The sequence below is a fragment of the Emys orbicularis genome, chromosome 3 (genome assembly GCF_028017835.1).
Source record: "Emys orbicularis isolate rEmyOrb1 chromosome 3, rEmyOrb1.hap1, whole genome shotgun sequence".
Lineage (NCBI taxonomy): Eukaryota > Metazoa > Chordata > Testudines > Emydidae > Emys > Emys orbicularis.
In genome coordinates this window covers 129,718,009-129,736,445 of record NC_088685.1, presented here as the reverse complement: position 1 = coordinate 129,736,445, position 18,437 = coordinate 129,718,009, and the positions used below count along the sequence as shown (strand labels likewise).

The window sequence follows — 18,437 nt, the reverse complement described above, 5'->3', positions numbered from 1 at the left end:
GACCTGGACCAGGTTGGGGAGCAAAAGCATTTCTTTTGGACAGTCCGCTGCAGGGATCTGTCCTTATGCCAATGCAAGTGGCTCTTACTCTCATGGGAAGCTGTGATGCTCTATACCAATGGCTCTCAACCTTTCCAGACTACTGTACCCCTTTCAGGAATGTTTTGTCTTGCGTCTTCCCAAGTTTCACCTCATTTAAAAACTACTTGCTTACAAAATCAGACATTAAAATACAAAAGTGTCACAGCACACTATTACTGAAAAACTGCTTGCTTTCTCATTTTTACCATATAATTATAAAATAAATCAATTGGAATATAAATATTATACTTACATTTCAGTGTTTATTATGTAGAACAGTATAAACAAGTCATTGTATGAAATTTTAGTTTGTACTGACTTCACTTGTGCTTTTTATGTAGCTTGTTGTAAAACTAGGCAAATATCTAGATGTGCCCCCTGGAAGACCTCTGCTTACCCCCAGAGGTACATGGGCCACTGGTATATACTATTATGGTGACCACTTTTACAAGACTATGATACATTTTGTACAAAGTACGCCTTGCGAGATATTTGAAAACAAACTGCTGAATATTGTTGTCCTGGTAAAATGTGTCTACCAGCATTGTATGAGAAGCTATTATGTATCACTTTTATAACATGCTCCAAGGTGAAGACAAGCAAGTCCAAACCAGTTTTTCAGAGACAAAGACACACTAGCATCCGAAACATGTGTTAAAGAGTGATCACTGGCTTAAGCAGCCATTCTTCAGCAATGGGAAGGTGTAAACAAGAAATGTACACTGCATCACAGGAACGTTCAACCCTTGCGTCCACAAGGGACTATGTGTCGCCTACACCCCGGGGCAGGGGCCGAGTGGGGGGCAATCCTCAAAAAGGGGAGGGTGGTATAAGAAAGAGACAGTGACCTCCAACTCACCTCTCCCTCCTCCCATCTCTTTGCTCATGACATCAATGAACACCTGAAGGACTCTGAACTGGGAGAAGGGTCCCTGGCTGAAAGGAAATCCAGCCTGTGAACTATTACAACTTGTGGTGAGAGAAAGATATTGCTCTAAATCCTATTAGCTTATTAAAGTTTAGGAATTAGCTTGCGTTTTTATTTTCTTTTGTAACCAATCCTTTCTGTAGATAATAAACTTATCTTACTGTTTTATCTTAACCAGTACATATTTGGATTAAAGTGTCTGGGAAATTCCATTTGGGATAACACGGTTGGTGCAATATTTTCTTTTGATGAAATGACAGACTTTCTAAGAGCTTCCATTGTTCATGAGTGTGCTGGAGAGTACAAGACGTACATTTCTGGGGGAAAAACTGGGACCAGGAATTTGCGGGTGTCACCCTGTATGTAATTCATCAGTGACTGGTCAGAGTGCTCATATATTTAGGTGGGAGTGAATCTGCACTTAGCAATCATAGGTGCCTTACCCTAGATGGTACAGGCACCGGTGATGCTTGCTGCTGAGAGAAAAGGAGCAATGGCAGGAGATAGCTCTTGAATCCCAGGACCCTAGGCACAGTCCTGGGACCGGGGGTATTTTATTCTGTACTAAACTATGTACTGACTAGAATTAAGCTAAGATATAAACTATTTACAATTAAATTTTGTACAGGTTCTGCAATAGCAAAGGAGGACACAATTCCAACTCAAGCCACGTGGCAGTAATAAGGAACTGGAGAGACGTCGACCCACACAGCCTCTTATACCCTCTGTCAGGAGAACGAGGAGAGCTACTGCACGTGTGTGGGTCAGACACCGCTTTGAAGAAAATCCGGACTCAGGCACATGGTGCGCATGCATAAGCATGTGTGGAATACACATAGGGACCACCTTTTGAAGAAGGACCAACACTTCACTAATGAAAATCAGCAGACCCTTATGAAGACAAGTTAAAACTGACCTGGGTACCTTCACAAGAAACAGGTCAGTCTCATTTTTGCTAATATCAGACACAAACACTAGAAATCAAATTGGGCTCTTCATGAGACTACACCTTAAAACTAGGTGAAGCAAGTCCAAAACATGGCAACCATGCATGACACGTGACTTTCACATCAGGGGAGGCTGGGCCTGAGCGCCGGAAGCTCCCTAGAAGTGGGGAGGGCCACCAGCACCCAGACCATAGCCCACCCCCTGCTCTGCCCCGAGACCCACCCCCACTTGGCCTTGTCCCTCAAGGCCCCATCCACACTCCACCCCCAGACCGCCCCAAGCCCGGCCCCCTCCCCTAAGAGGCTCCCCGCCTGCGCCTCTCAGCCCCCTCCCCTGGGGGCCCCCTGCCTGCTGCCCACACCTCTCTGCTTCTCTGGGGGCAAACAGGCATGAGCAGCAGCGGGGGGGGGGAGGGGGCGGAGCAGTGGCGAAGCGCGAGAGACAGCCCGGGGGGGGGGGAGGTTGTGTGAGAAGAAGTACGAGACACAGGTTGGGGGGGGGGGGGGCGGGCCCGCAGTGGAAGAGAGAGCAGGGACGGGAAGAAGAGCAGTATGGGTTGGGCCACAGGGGAAAAGTGGGACCCTGGAGCAGGGCCTCAGTGCGAAGAGTGGGTGGGGCCATGAGCACCCTTTCAGCGATAGCACTCCAACAGCTGCAGGCCAGTGGGGTGCTTCGAAAGGGAGGCTTAGCCCTCCCCCCCCCCCCCAGCCTATTATACCAGCCGCCCATGATGGCAGACCTCTGGGTGCAAGGATAAAACTAGTTCTCCACAATCTACACTGCCTGCCAGTAGATTTGCTGGTAAAGTTTAAGTGGTTGTTTTGGCCTTTAAAGTCCTAAGTAAGTTTGAGAGTAACTAACTCACTCTCTTGTCATGCCATACTTACACAGTTGGGAGCAGCAAAAATGCTTAAACTGGGATCCCAGTGGTGTAAACCAGAAGAATCTATTCTTTGAAAGATCTTCACAGCTTTAGAATTCAGTCTCTCTGTACTGTTAGCAGGTTAATGTAAGTTATACTGAAGCACTTAAGCTATTTTTAAACTTATGATATGAACAGGTACACTTTTATAAATCTAAATAAATATTTATTGAATTTGAACAAGTCACAAAAATCACAACAGCACTTTCCTAAGAACTAAAACCATCACCTTGCATATTACTTTACCTTTGGAGGAAGTGTATCATTTTCATTCTTGAGAACAAACCTCCCCTCTCGGTCATCCTTGTTCCAATTTAACTGTACAACAAGAGGCTTCTCATCTATATCTAATCTTCTTTCTTCTTCAAAATATGAAAGAGAAAATTGATAACTAATGGTTATTCAGCACCTCAAGATTCAACACAATTATGGTATGTTACTTTGTCTTAGTCAGAGTTGACAAATTTAGGATTAAACTGATTCTCTCTTTAAAGAAAGGTTTGCTGTGCAGCAGCAGGTCTGCTTATGCTTTTCTGCAGCTATAGAGGGCTTCTCAATTCAGGGAGCTATGCCTTTTCCAGTGACTAAGAGGTTAATTTTTTACCCCTGTAGCTGCACAAACTGAAGATCCATTGTAAGTAGATCTGTGGAACTTGTAGGACAGACAGTGAAATTTGGGAAGTACAAACTTCCCATGCATAACTATAGGTGGAACACAGTAATATCTACAGATAAGAATGCCTAAAGCAGTGGTTCTCAACCAGGGGTCCAAGGCCAGAAGCAGGTTTCAGGGGGGCCGCCAATAAGGACCAGCATTATACTCGCTGGGGTCCAGGGTAGAAAGCCGAAGCCCCACCGCATGGGATTGAAGCCTAGGACCTGAGGGCTGAAGCTGAAGCCTGAGCAATATAGTTTTGCAGGGGCCCCACAGCATGAGGCGCTTGCTATCCCCTAACGCTGGCCCTGGCTTTTATATGTAGAAAACCAGTTATTGTGGCATAGGTGAGCCGTGGAGTTTTTATAGCATGTTGAGCGGCCTCAGGAAGAAAAAGCACTGCCATTTTAAAAGACCTTTTAACTTTTTCAAACAAACATTCACCTTTCAGACTGAAATTTATCCAATCTGCACAAACACAAATATGTTTGGGAAGGTTGAACAAAAATAAACCAAGCCATTTTAGAGTATGAAAAAAAGTAAAAACCCACTATGCACATATGTAAGGGGGCAGAGTTTAAATTGCACATGAAAGCTTAACTTAAAAAAAGTTGGAGAACCACTGGTCTAAACTTATGATTTCTTAGAACATATAAATAAAAATAAAATATGCTAAACCCACGTGCCTCTATCGAAAACAGAGTTAAAAGTTGCTTTTCTATAGAAATACAAAATTGGGGGGGGGGAGGGGGGAGAGGGTGCGGTGAAGAGTGGGGAGGAAACATGTAACTTTTGAGGTCAAATTTTATCAATATGGCACAATAGGTCATGTACTGTATTAAGGGCTTGACCTAGTAGGGGATCCAGGAGCTGTGCAACAGACTGGCAAAGTCACCACAGGCTTTGGGACCCAGCCTCTGACTCCAAGAGACACCATCATGTATCTCATCATCAGGATCATCCATTGAGCCCACCTGGGTGGTCTCATACTCCTATTTTATACTTTCTCCCTAGCTGAGCTCTGATTGGCTCAGTTTAGACATACCCTAAGTGAGCTTGTAGCAAGCCCTGAGTTTTTTAGGGATAATAAATATTCCAGAATTAGTGGCAGTGGTGCCTGGCTTGCAGATGTGTGTTTGTTTTGGCACCATAGGAAGAATCTTTTCCATTTTTGGAGGCAAGTAGGGTATACGTGTTGGATTTCCTGCTGTTTATTAACACCTGTTTTACTTGTTCTGAGCAGGTTAGTTCGTGTTGGTGGAGCCATGTAGGATGGGTAAACGCTATTTCAAATTGTGAACAAAAATTCAAGTGTCAAGTGTAGGAACCACACCTTCAGGTGAAGTTTCTCCGGGTCCGGATGGAGGACTTGACCGTCGTCCTGAGAAAGAAGATTCTGCAGGCGAGGGAGAGTGAACGCTGTACAGATCGCCATGCATGTTAGACATGGTTCCCTTACCTGTCTGGGCTATGTCGGGACTATGAGTATTATGTTGGCCCGGTCAGTCTGTATTTTGTGTTTTACTCTGGAGATTAATGGTATCTGTGGGAATGCATATAGGAGAGGTGCGTTCCATCTGGTAAGAAAAGCGTCCCCTAGGGATCATGATCCTAGTCCTGCTCGTGAGCAAAACTTTTACTTTTTCTTGTTTACTAATGTTGTGAACAAGTCTATGTGTGGGGATCTCACATGTGGAATATGTGTTGTGTTATTTCATCGTTCAGTTCCCATTCATGCTCTTGGGAAAACTGTCTGCTTAATGTGTCCACCATCGTGTTCTGTCGACCCGTGAGGTATGCTGCTGTAATAGTGATGTGTGTTATGGACCAATTTCATAGTTTTAAGGCCTCTGTGCACAGGGAGTAGGAACGTGCTCCACCCGGTCAATTTATATAGAACATACATGTGATGTTGTCCGTGAGGACCCTTATTGTTTGCCTCTTATAATAGGGAGGAAATGTAGGCATGCATTGTGGATCACGCGTAATTTGAGCAGGTTGATGTGGAAATGTGTTTCCGTGGGGGACCACTTGCCTTGGATTGTATATATGTTCAGGTGAGCACCCCATCTGATCAGTGAGGCATCTGTTGTGATTTATATGGATGGTGGAGCCTGTTGAAATGGGATACCCGAGCAAACATTTATTGGATTTGTCCACTTTTGTATTGATTACAGCACCTCTGGGGTTGGTGGGAGTCTTTTGTTTAAACTGTGCTTTCATGGTATAGATACACCAAGCTCAACCATCCTTGTAGGCAGTGCATGTGTAGTCTTACGTGTTTTACAACTAAAGTGGTGGCTACCATATGTCCCAAGAGTCGCAGGCTGTCTGAGATCACCGATATGAGGGAGGTCATTGCTGTGAATCAGGGTATCGGCAATGATGCTTTGGCCTCCACTGAGTTCAGGTGTGCGCCTATGAAGTCCAGTTGTTGTTCTGGAGTTAGGGTAGATTTTTGCTCATTGATTTGTAGTCCTAGGGAGTGAAAAAGAAATATAGCTTGTTGAGTGATGTGCAACATTTCTGTCTGGGTAGGGCCCTTTAGCAGGCAGTCATACAGGTATGGTAAGATCAATATTCCCTATTTGCGCAAATGCACCACTACCCCCGCTGAGGTTGGTAAAAACTCATGGAGCCATCGATAGTCTAAATGGCAATACTCTGCATTGGAAGTGATCCTGTCCCACTGTAAATCGTAGGAATTGTCCGTGAGCGATATGGATGGTAATGTGAAAATATGCATCCTGTAGGTAAAGGGCTGAGAACCAGTCCCTCTCTTCCAGTGCAGGAATGATCGAGTTCAGTGTGACCATTCTGAATCTGTGAGTACGGACAAATTTGTTGAGTTTTCTGAGATCTAAAATGGGTCTCCAACCTCCATTTTCCTTCTGAGTAAGGAAATAATGGGAATAAAATCCCTTTCCTCTGAGTTCTGTTGGAACTTGTTCCCTGGCCCCTTATTGTAGAAGGCAATGTACTTCTTGTCTCAAAAGGTGCTTGTGAGAAGGGGAGTGGGTAGGTGGGATGGAGGTAAGGGGGATGGTATAATCTATTCGAATGATTTCTAAAACCCAGTGGCCTGTGGTGATAGAAGCCCATGTATGATATAACGGTTGTGGCCGATAACCACAGGTTTGTGATACTCAGCTGGTGGTGGGTGAGGTCAGGCAGACCCTCAAACAATTTTTCAAAATTGCCTCTTGTTTGGTGGTGTTTGGGACATCATAGCCTGAGATTGGGTACGGCAATGTCTCTGGGATCTGTGCCTGTGTCTTTCGTTGTTGTATGGTCTCTACTGGGGCTGCAACACATTGTCTCTGCTACGGTTGTAAGGCTGGTATCTGCATCTCCTCTCAGGGGATGTGTAGATCCCGAGGGTCCTCAGTGTTGCTCTAGAGTCCTTCATGGAATGGAGGACCTCATCTGTCTTAGTGGAGAAGACATTGTCCCTGTTGAACGGGAGTCCTATACTTTGTTCTGAAGTTCCCTTGGGATACCCGATGAGTGTAACCAGAATGCTCTGTGCATGACAATGGCTGTCGCCGTTGTGCATGCCGCTGTGTCTGCCACGTCAAGGGACGCGTGGTGCACTGTTCTAACAATACGTTGGCCCTCATTGATGATGGCTTGGAATTGGTCTCTTTTTTCCTCCGGAATTTCCTGGATGAAATTGTTCATTTTGGCATAATTGTCATGGTTGTATTAGTGAGTAATGCCGTGTAATTGAAGAGTCGCTGAAGAGTAAGCTTTTTGCCCGAAGAGGTTTAATCTCTTCCAATCCTTCTCTTGGGGCATGGATCTGAATTGAGGTTGTTTGCCCCATTGGTTGACCACCTCTACCACTAAGTAGTTAGGTTGTGGGTATGAGAAGAGGAGTCCACACCTTTATTTGGCACATAGTATTACCTGTCCAAACGCTTATTGGTTGGAGGAATAGTGGCAGATGTTTGCCACACCATTCCTGCAGGTTCCATTAAGCGTCATTTATGGGCAATGCTATTTTTGTCATGGAAGAAGTGTGCACGATCTTGAGGCGTTGGTATTGTGTGTCTGGTTCTGCCTCAAGAAAAATATTTTGGCTCTGTGCCACCCCCCTGAATAATTCCTGAAAGTGTTTGAAGTCATCTGGAGTAGTGGGGGGCAGAGGCATTACTGCCTCATCAGGGGAGGAAGAGTTATGATGAGGGTATGTTTCATGTTCCATGGTCCCATCCCGTCACCTCAGAGGGCTTGGGTATTGATGTCATTGCAGAGCATATAGGTTTCCTGTGAGAAGTGGGAGGTCTGTGGAACTGAGACCTGTAGGCTGCCCCTGCGTCTCCATTGTGGCCATTGAATGGGGAATGGCATAGGAGGGCACATCCAGGGTTAGCGAACCATGGGGGCATGTCCCTGGTTCTCTGTTCCCTGGATCTATAATGAGGTTCCGTGCCTGATGGGGAGCAATGTCCAGATGAGAAAACTGCCTCCTCCATGTTGTCGTCCTCATCACTGGAAAAAGGTGAAGCATTGGGGGATTCTGGCTAGTCTGGCGCCATCGGTACCGGTGAGCAGGTGGTGCAAAGCAGGGGAGAACTGGGAGCAGAGGATACTTCCATATCTGATCTGTGCATAAGGGAGATCGGTGCCATTGTATGCGATACCGTACCCTTCTGCACCACTGCCTTAGGTGGAAGTGTGACCAGTGCCAGAGGGGGAGTCATCACAGGTGGAGAAGTTGCAGTACCATGGCCTTCTTAGGGGTAATCGGTTCCATGGTGGAGGCGGCCACTTTATGCCTACTACTCGACTCCTTTCTCCTACCAGCAGAGGTCCCAGAGTGGACGGTGCCGCAGGTGCCCAATGCATCAAAGGTGCTCACGCTGGAGGAAGTTGGCACCGCAGGCAGCGATCTCGACAGAGACCATTTCTTTTTCAATGGCTCTCGGCTTGGTGGAGACATGGCCCTTTTCCTCGGTTTTGTAGAGGAGTTGGACTTAATCTGTCCATGGAGGATGTGCCTGGGGAGTCCCTTGTTGCGGGTTCTCTGGGGTCCGATGTTGGAGTGAGGGATTTCTCCATTAAAATGAGTTTAAGGAGAAGATCCCTGTCTCTCCTTGCTCTAGCTTTAAGATTCTTGCAGTGAATGCACTTCTGTGGTATGTGCGACTCACCTAAGCATCGGACACACAAGTAGTGGCCATCAGAGACTGGCACTGCATCCTTGCACAAAGTGCATCTTTTAAAGCCTGGAGAGCCAGCCATATTTGAGACATCCCTGTTGTGAAAACTGGGGGGACGGGGAAAATGAGAGGAGGAGTTGTTGTTTTTTTAAACGGCTAATCTAACTAGATTTAACTAACGCTAACTATACTAGGTAAAATAAACTGTTAATAAACAAGGGTAAAAACTAAGATATCTAACTTAACCTTAAAATAAGATTAGATTTTCAGCGACACTGCTAACAAACTCAGTCTCAAGCCAAGGACGGTTGAGAAGGAACTGAAGGGGGTCGGGCATGCGTGTGTTAGACAAGGCACCAGTGGCGCCACAAGACTGCTACTGCACACCCCGACAAGACACTGCTACCAAAAATCTCTGTTTGATGGCGCCAGGACGCACTGACACCTGAAGTAGAATATCCACAGGGATAGCACTTGAAGAAGAAACTAAAATCTATTTCCATAGCCTGGGACAAGCTGCAGAAAAATTGCTGTTGTATTGCTGATGATGTTCTTTCTACATTTCAATCTCTGATGGCCACTACTTGTGTGTCCGATGCTTAGGTGAGTCGCACATTTCAACAAGAAGAAATACCCAACAACAAAGTTAAATTGCATGCAGTAAAGAAGTGGCTGGATCAAGCACTTACTCCACTGCATTTTCTTGACAATATTCTCAACCCAAAGTATCGGGATAGATGCCTAATTGCTGAAGATGCTGCTGCTATGACATGGGCATCTAATAATCACCCATACATACATTCATGCCAACCATAATAAATTTCAAGGCTGGAAGTGAACCATTCAAGCAGTACGTATTTGCTGATGGTGTCAAAGAAAGACAACCAACTGAACTGGTAGACGTCACAAAGTAAGCATCTGGAACCAGAGTTTGTTGGAAGTGCTAAACCAGCTTTTGACATCAGTAGCCAGTTTTTTTGTTGAAAAATTGCCACTTTTAATTCTGTTATTAAGTGTCCAGGGAGATCGAAGTGTTCGCCTACTGGTTTTTTAATGTTACAATTCTTAATGTCTGCTTTATGTCCATTTATTCATTTGCATAGAGACTGAAACAAAAAAACTTCAAAAAAAGACTTCAACGAGAAACTGCAGAACTGGAATTAATTTGCAAACTGGACACCATCAAATTAGGCCTGAATAAAGACTGGGAGTGGATGGGTCACTACAAAAAGTAATTTTCTCTCTGCTGATACTCACACCTTCTTGTCAACTGTTGGGAATGGACGATGTCCACCTTGATTGCACTGGCCTTGTTAGCACTACAAAAGTAATTTTCCCTCTGATATTCACCCCTTCTTGTCAACTGTTGAGAATAGGCCACTTCCACCTTAATTGAATTGGCCTCATTAGCACTGACCCCCCACTTGGTAAGGCAACTCCCATCTTTTCATGTGCTGTAATATATATACTGCTTACTGTATTTTTCACTCCATGCATCTGAAGTGGGTTTTAGCCCACGAAAGCTTAGGCCCAAATAAATTTGATAGTCTAAGGTGGCACAAGGACTCCTCATTGTTTCTGCTTTGTTCTGTTTGCTATCCTTTATAATCACTTAAAATCTGCCTTTCATAGTAAATAAATGTGTTTGATTATTAAACCCAGTTTGTGCAATTTCTAACTGGGGGGTGGCAAGAAGTTGTGCATCTCTCTTCACATTGAGGGAGAGAGCGAATTTTTATGAGCTTGCGCTGTGCAGATCTTTTTATACAGCGCAAGACAGTATTATTTTGGGTTTATTCCCCAAAGGGGTGTGTGCGCGCACTTGAGTGCTGGGTGAATCCTCTCACACAGTGCTGACTTTAGTCAGTGTCTGCAGCTAGGTGTGGACCTACCTGTGTGTGCAGGAGGGGCTCAGTGAAACCCCAGTATATCAGGTGGCATCCCAGAATATGGGGGGGGGGTGTCCTAACCCATCACAATATCATTCACCATTTTTTAACATACTAAAATGTACAATTATTATGAATCTGAAAATATTAAGCTATGTAACTGCTTAAATAAATGTATACAACTATAGTGTTCCCTCCTAGGTGGCAAAAAGGTGTGCCAAATCTAATGTAAAGGCCCTATTTAGTTGTAAATCAAGATATTTTAATGTTTATGTCAACCAATGAGCATGCACCTTTCTTTAGAAAATAACTGAAGTACAAATGGAACAGTTGATTAAAACTGATTATTTAAAAAGGCTTTCCACTTGATGATTTAAATTGCCTTGATTTAAATCAATCTAGTTTTACAATCAACCTTTCCTATTTAAAAATCTTTTCTTTCCTCTATTGCTATTTGTAGTGGGGCAGTCACCCCGCTCCGACCCTGAAGGGGTTAAAACAGCCCTGGGAAAGGGCTGTCCTGGGGAGCCAATCATGGGTGGGCTTGAGGCAGCCAATCAGGGCCCAGCTGGGCCAGTATAGGAAGGGCTCCTGGGGAGAAGGCAGGCGAAGTCTCACTCTAGCCCTGGAGTGGGAAGGGCTAGCTGCCTAGGAGCAAGGTACCTGAAGCGGAGCAGTGCTGGGGAAGGGCAAAGGGAGCTGGGGAGCTCCAGCCTGGTAAACCCCCAGGCTGCAGGCCTTGGGGAAGGTCTACAAAAGGTACTGAGGCTGCGGAGGGGTGGCCTGGGTATAGGCAAAGGCAGCAAGTCCTACCCTCTTGCCAATGATGAGTGGCCATTACAGACTGCAGTCTGCCCCAGTGAGCGGGGGCTAGATGGTGACTGGCAGTAGCCACTTAGGCAAGGTGGGTTTAGAGTGTTGGGGGTTCCCCTGGGAGGGGAGATCCAGAGCGTGGAGGTACTTCTGGGGCAGAACCCCAAGGTAAAGGGTCCAGGAGGGACACAGGGCCAACCGCAGGCGAGCCACCGGCCAGCAGAGGGCGCTCTGTGTGCTGGAAAGAGCTAATTCCCAGGACGACCAGCAGCACTTCGCTACACTATTTCTCTATTGAAATGAGAACAACAGGAGAATCTCAGTATACAACTGGAAGAGGAAAACTGACGATACACCAAATGCTATCAAATGCACCAACTAACATTTCCCCCCATCTTTCAGTTACTGTAAACCAGGGGTCGGCAACCTTTCAGAAGTGGTGTGCCGAGTCTTCATTTATTCACTCTAATTTAAGGTTTCGCATGCCAGTAATACATTTTAATGTTTTTAAAAGGTCTCTTTCTATAAGTCTATAATATAAAACTAAACTATTGTTGTATGTAAAGTAAATAAGGTTTTTAAAATGTTAAGAAGCTTCATTTAAAATTAAATTAAAATGCAGAGCCCCCCGGACCGGTGGCCAGCACCCGTGCCACTGAAAATCAGCTCGCATGCCGCATTTGGTTGCCTACCCTTGCTGTAAAATTTGATACTACTTGTAAAAGCAGATAAACCTTTTCGGAGAGAAATGTGTTTAACATGACAGTGTCCTTTCACTAGATTGTGTTCCTTTAACTATAGCTGTGCTGTGTACTGCATCTATATTAACTTAGTAATTTTTGAATGAAGGTCTTATTTAGAAATGAGTATTCCCACACCACTGACATCACCTACATAAAGGATAAGTATAATATTTTCAAAAAAGGTCACACCATCATCACAATTTACACAAATTGTGTCTATGTTACACCCCATTATATTTTGAAATACTACCACCATCAGTTGAGAACCCTTTACAGTTATATATTTAAGTGCCAAAGAAACCGAAGTAATTTGTTATGGTAATTAGTAGGAAACATTTATCATCTTTCTGTATCCTTTATATAAAAAAAAAACAAAAAACAAAAAAAACAGGAACGAGACCCAGACAGCATATACTAACCTCCACTGACGTGCACTTCATAAAGTGAGTATTTAGGAGATGACAACATTCGCATATCTGGTCGGAATTTCTCTGCAAGGGTTTCTATTACATCTTGTGTTGTGGCAGTGCTAGAAACACGAATACATTTTGTTGCAAAGTTTCCAGCTGCTTTGTCTTGAAAATAAAATCTCATTACCCCATGAAACTCCAAATCCTGTAATGAAATAAGAAGTGAATGTAATTCTGATTGGTGACTGAAAGGCTTTTTTTCCCTTGGGAATGGAGAAAATTATTCCAACCATACACCGATTTGTGTCTGTATAATTTATTAAAAATTTTCCTGAAGTATTCTAAGCACACTGCATTTCATTAAGCAGAGGAAAGGAAAGTTGGAAAAGCCTGGGATACTCTAGAAATGCAGGTGTTTATTTTTTAAATACTCCATACTGTTAGGGATGGTTTTATGAGCTATGCCTTCGATATTAAATACATAGACACCCAAGAATCATCAGTTTTAAGTGCAGAAGAATTAACTCAGCCCTTCTTCCTTCCAGAGTAGGCTGAGTAATACACAGTTTATGCAAACGTGTGTGCTCTTTTAAATGAGACAAACACCAAGATCCTGTCTGTTTTGCATGGATATTAAAATCCTAATAATTTTTGTAACAGAGTTTGTTCCCAGGTGTCCTTGCCAAAAAAATTCTGGGAGGCTGTTGTCTAAAGTTTTGAGCCAAGAGCCAGTTTACACCTTGAATATTAATTAATTTAATATAACTACTGACTGCACCTTTAGCTCCCAGAGAGTTAACAGCAGATGACCACCAAGACAAACCTAAATGAAGCATTAAACCTATGTAATAAACTGACAGGAGCCTCCACTGACACCATGGTAGAAATAGAACAGTCATAACCTTGGTGATATTTTCTCTGAATCACAGATGACTGAAATACTCATGAAAATTATGTTTTTATTCTAAGATGTTAGTGGCAGAGAATGTGTTATGCTCTAGGCCTGTCAAAGACAAAACTTGATCCAACAAGTTGTATATGTGACCAGAGAGTTCCAATTTTTTCTGTGATCATTGTTCTTTCTATAGTACACTTCCCCTTGCTCTCCCTTCCCTTCCCCACCCCCATTAACAGACTAAGGGCATGGCTACACTTGCAGATATAGAGCGCTGTGAGTTAAACCAGCCCTCGGACAGCGCAGTAGGGAAAGCGCTGCAGTGTGTCCACACTGTCAAATTCAAGCGCACTAGCGTGGCCACATTAGTAGCTCTTGCAACGCCACAGAGAGCAGTGCATTGTGGTAGCTATCCCAGCATGCAAGTGGCTGCAACATGCTTTTCAACTGGGGGTGGGGGGGTGGGATAGAGTGTGACAAGGAGTGGGGGAGGGGAGAGAGTGGGTTTTTGGGGGGCTGAGAGCATGTCAGCATGCTGTCTTGTAAATTCAGACAGCAGCAGACCCCCTTCCCCCAACCTCTCTCTCTCTCTCACACACTCACAGCAAGCAACATTCCACACTAATGGCTTGTTTTGTCCTGGAACAGATAAGCATGCCGGATGTCAGAAACAGAGTTTTGAAAGGGCACATCTGCATTCCTACAACCAAGTTCAAAACAGTGACAAGAGTGGCCATTTGACTTAAGGGGATTATGGGACGTTTCCGGAGGCCGATCAGAGCGCAGTAATGCAACACCTCGTTCACAGTGATGCTGGGGCATTTCAGCCGAGGCGCAGCAAGCGTTAAAGGGAGTGGTGTAGTATGCCCCATTTCCCAGACAGATTTCACTTGACTATTTGTTGCTTTATTTGAGAATTCTTATAAATGTGGGCATTATTCTTTCCATCAAGTTTACATTGATCATTATGCTGCATTTCTAAATATAAATGCACCATTCTTTGGTGGGAAATGGGGACAACTGAAATAGATTATAATTTGGGGCTTAAATTCACTGATCCCCAATTTACAGCAAGATTCAAAAAAGCACTCTTGGCATCAATACGTATACCGTTTTCAAGAGACAGATAAGGACATGCATCAGCAAGAATCTGAATGTACACTGACATTTAGCTAGATTTTTTTTTTTTTTTTTTTTTTAAGTTTTGGATACTATAGAAGACCGTATTAAATCACTAAACGCAATAGATATCACGGGGGACACAAAAGTTAAATAGTTCATGCTTAGCTGTTTAAGGGTCATTACATTCAATTTTCCCCAACCATCACTCTTTAAAAATTATATGGATTACATATTGAGAGCTGAATTTGTAACTGTCTAATATGGGTCTTATTTGTGGCAGGAGTGTGTGAAAGATGCGGGAATGGATGAAGTGCCATGGGAGCTTCTGTCCTTAAAGCCATCTTCTAGTACTAAAGCACCTGAGGAGCACCCCTAAGATTCTTTCATTGTAGCAGTAGGGATAGACAGGAAGAGTCAGCCCATTACCACTCTGGAGGAGGAGGAGGAGAGCATCTCTCAAATTACCTGCAAACTGGTGTGTAGGAGGCAAGAGGTGGTTGGAAGGGAGGAAGAAGAATTTCTATTCTGTTATACAAGTGGCAAAGTGCATGTGTTTGGCTAAATTATTCATTAACTGAAGCACATTAGAAAAGATGTGAAGAAAGAACAGATACCAATGATTCTGCACCTTTATACTCCACCAGGATGGAGGGAGCAATCATCCCAATGACACACAAGAAAGATTTGCCTTGTGGGGCTACTAAGTTCTAGTCCAGGGGGTGGGCAAACTTTTTGGCCAAAGGGCCACATCGGGGTGCAAAACTGTATGGAGGGCCGGGTAGGGAAAGCTGTGCCCCCCAAACAGCCTGGCCCCCGCCCCCTATCCCACCCCTCCCACTTTCCGCCCCCTGACTGCCCCCCTCAGAAGCCCCCCCCCAGCTCCTTGTCCCCTGACCGCCTGCTCCCGGGACCCCCACCCCTAACCGCCCCCCAGGCCACCGCCGCCTATCCAACCCTCCCGTCCCCTGACTGCCCCGACCCCTATCAGGCCCCCCGGGACCCCACCCCCTATCCAATCCCGTTCTCCCCCTGCCCCCCTGAACCTCTGCCCCATCCAACCACCCCCTGCTCCCTGTCCCCTGACTGCCCCCCAGAACCCCCTGCCCCATATCCAACCCCCCGGTCCCCTTACCAAGCCGCTCAGAGCAGCATGTCTGGAGTCGCGCCTCCTGGCCGGAGCCAAACATGCTGCTGCGCCGCCCTGCATGAGCGCGCAGCCCTGCCACCCAGAGTGCTGCCCGCACAGCGGCATGGCTGCGGGGGAGGGGGGGACAGCAGGGAAGGGGCCGGAGGCTAGCCTCCCCAGCCGGGAGCTCAGGAGCCGGGCAGGACGGGCCCACAGGCCGTAGTTTGCCCACCTCTGTTCTAGTCCCTCACTCAATCATACAGTCACTGATATTAGGATGGAGGGAGTGGGGGAGCATGAGCAAACGAACAGTGAAACCAGCCTCCCAAGCCTGCTCTCCCCACTGCAGATAGAGCAAGCCATTCCAGCTCTGCTTGCTCTCTCTCTCTCTCAGGTATTTCAAATGCGGCTACACTGGAAGCATCAGTAAAGCCCTGCCATCAGCATAGAGGCAAAAAGCAGTAGTCATCAGGGCTCCAGCAGCCACCACCTCAACAAGTGCAGCATTCAGGAATGAGGGTGTTCATATGTAGCAACCTCTTTCCAGAACAGTTTTGGATATTCATGATTTTTGCCATTTAATTCTTGGTTGCATCTAGCAGTTGCACAGCTTTTTGTGGGGATACAAATCAGACTTTTAAAAGCTTCTGAGAATTTTTTTTAAATGGTGTTTACTTCGTTTGTAAAGAAGCAATTAAATATACTTGAGGAGAAAGTCACAGTTTAAACAAAACCTAACAACAGATTTTTAGGAAGTTACACGGCACTAAATTTGCAAGAAGTTAACAAAAAGAATAAAATAGAATGAAAACAACTCTCTAAATGTCCTGTCTTTCCCCACAGCAAATTCTGAAACCAATCTTTAACTGCTTACACTTGTTTCACAATGGTGGAGAAAAATATTCAAGGCATTACTTAACATTCTTTGATTTTAAAAGTTAATCTGGTTCAGACACTATCTTTTCTAATCTGCTTCTACTAATGAAGAATTCAGTCAACCATATGCCTTTTGCCACTTGTATAACCGAATGCAAATTCTCCCTGTAGTTGAACAAGTATTTGTGATGAATGTAGGGGTGCTTGGTAAGGACTACTGATCTGTATTCCAAGACATGGTTTTTGTATTGTCTTTCTGGATTGTTAGGCCCAGAGTCTTAAGAGTATTTAGACATTGGTGTGCTCAGTGTTGCAATGCCTAACTGATTTAGAAACCTAAATCTGTATTTTCCAAAAGGGATTTAGGAACTTTTTCCAATGACATAGTATGCATGTATAACATTAGTTACAACTTTTCTTCCAGCAGGATTAGAAAAAGTTTCTCTATCTGGAGCCATTCATTCATTTAGCTGATGTATGGTATACTATCAACAAAGTTAGTTAAACTTCTCCAGTAGCAATGCTTTAGATGGAGAAATTAATAGAAATAGTGTATCAAAAGTGTGTACCAGATGTGTATATGAAAACTTTAAAAAAGTAAATGTGCCAATGGACAAAGTAACGTACCATATTGTTAAGTGTACACTAAGTAATCTATGGCCTCTTCCACAGATACTCTTGGTTATTGAGTTATGCCTTCAACACAAAAGCAACTGATTTTCCACAAAAATTTCACTTTGTGATTAACTGTATTGAAGATTAGTGTATTTGTACTGTCTAAAGCAGGGGTTGGCAACCTCTGGCACGCGGCTCGCCAGGGTAAGCACCCTGGCGGGCCGGGCCAGTTTGTTTACCTGCCGCATTGGCAGGTTCGGCCAATCATGGCTCCCACTGGCCGCGGTTCGCCGTCCCAGGCCAATGGGGGCGGTGGGAAGCCGCAGCCAGCACATCCCTCGGCCTACGCCGCTTCCCGCAGCCCCCATTGGCCTGGGATGGGGGGCCCGTGGCCAGTGGGAGCCCTGATCAGCTGAACCTGCCAATGCGGCAGGTAAACAAACTGGCCTGCCCTGCCAGGGTGCTTACCCTGGAGAGCCGCGTGCCAGAGGTTGCCGACCCCTGATCTAAAGAGAGTTAAAATTGGCTTGCTTTAAACCACTCACACTCACAATGGATAAAAGTTTTGCTTTCCCAATAAAGCCAAAATCTAATTAAGTATGATCTACATCAAGTACTAATAACCTTCCTTTACAAAGCAGAAAAAAAACACAGCAATGTGCACAAAATGTTCTACCAGCCTCTTCCAAAAAAGGTTCAAAATTCACACCATAATTTTAGTAAAACAATGGAGACATGGATAATGTGAACACAAATGTTGTATTTTACTGCTTCAAGTAAAAATAAAAAAATATATACCCCATGTCCCCTACAATGAGCACAGAAAATCGTAGGTAACATTTATCTGCCAAGTTTCTTCCTGTTTCCTGTATAATAAAGTGACTGACTGATTAATATTGCCACAGCCAGTCAGATCTGCCTCTCACATTCAAAACAATATATTTTATAGTTTCAGTTATGACTTTTTTACTGCAAAATAAAACAGCAGTAAATACTATGTGCCACAGGAGAGAATATTCTTTAAAAGATCAGTATCTTTATATAGACAAAGCATGTACAGGTGTCAACAAAAAGGTCACATACAAGCTAGCTGTGCTACAACAGAAAAGATTTCAAAACACAATGAAGCTTCATGAAAGGCTTTAAAAATATTTTGTTTAGAAACAATTTTGGGTGTCTCTCGTTGTGTTACAATGGGTGTTAGCCTAAAGCACAAAGATGAGATGCTGTTTTTATGCAATGTCTACAC

The 18,437-nt window shown here is 44.5% G+C and overlaps 1 protein-coding gene across 7 annotated transcripts in view; it reads right to left on the bottom strand.

Moving 5' to 3' along the window:
- Positions 1 to 18,437, bottom strand: part of AFDN (afadin, adherens junction formation factor) — a 213,834-nt gene that overhangs the window by 127,379 nt on the left and 68,018 nt on the right. For 5 of the 7 annotated variants that reach the window (XM_065400877.1, XM_065400878.1, XM_065400879.1 and 2 more), the window contains exons 2-3: positions 12,564 to 12,759; positions 3,126 to 3,238 (exon numbers count right to left, since the gene is read on the bottom strand). In XM_065400877.1, the coding sequence (XP_065256949.1) occupies positions 3,126 to 3,238; positions 12,564 to 12,759 (309 nt within the window). Of the gene's footprint in view, positions 1 to 3,125; positions 3,242 to 12,563; positions 12,760 to 18,437 lie in introns of those variants that run through there. The other 2 variants (XM_065400880.1, XM_065400882.1) reach the window with 2 other exon arrangements.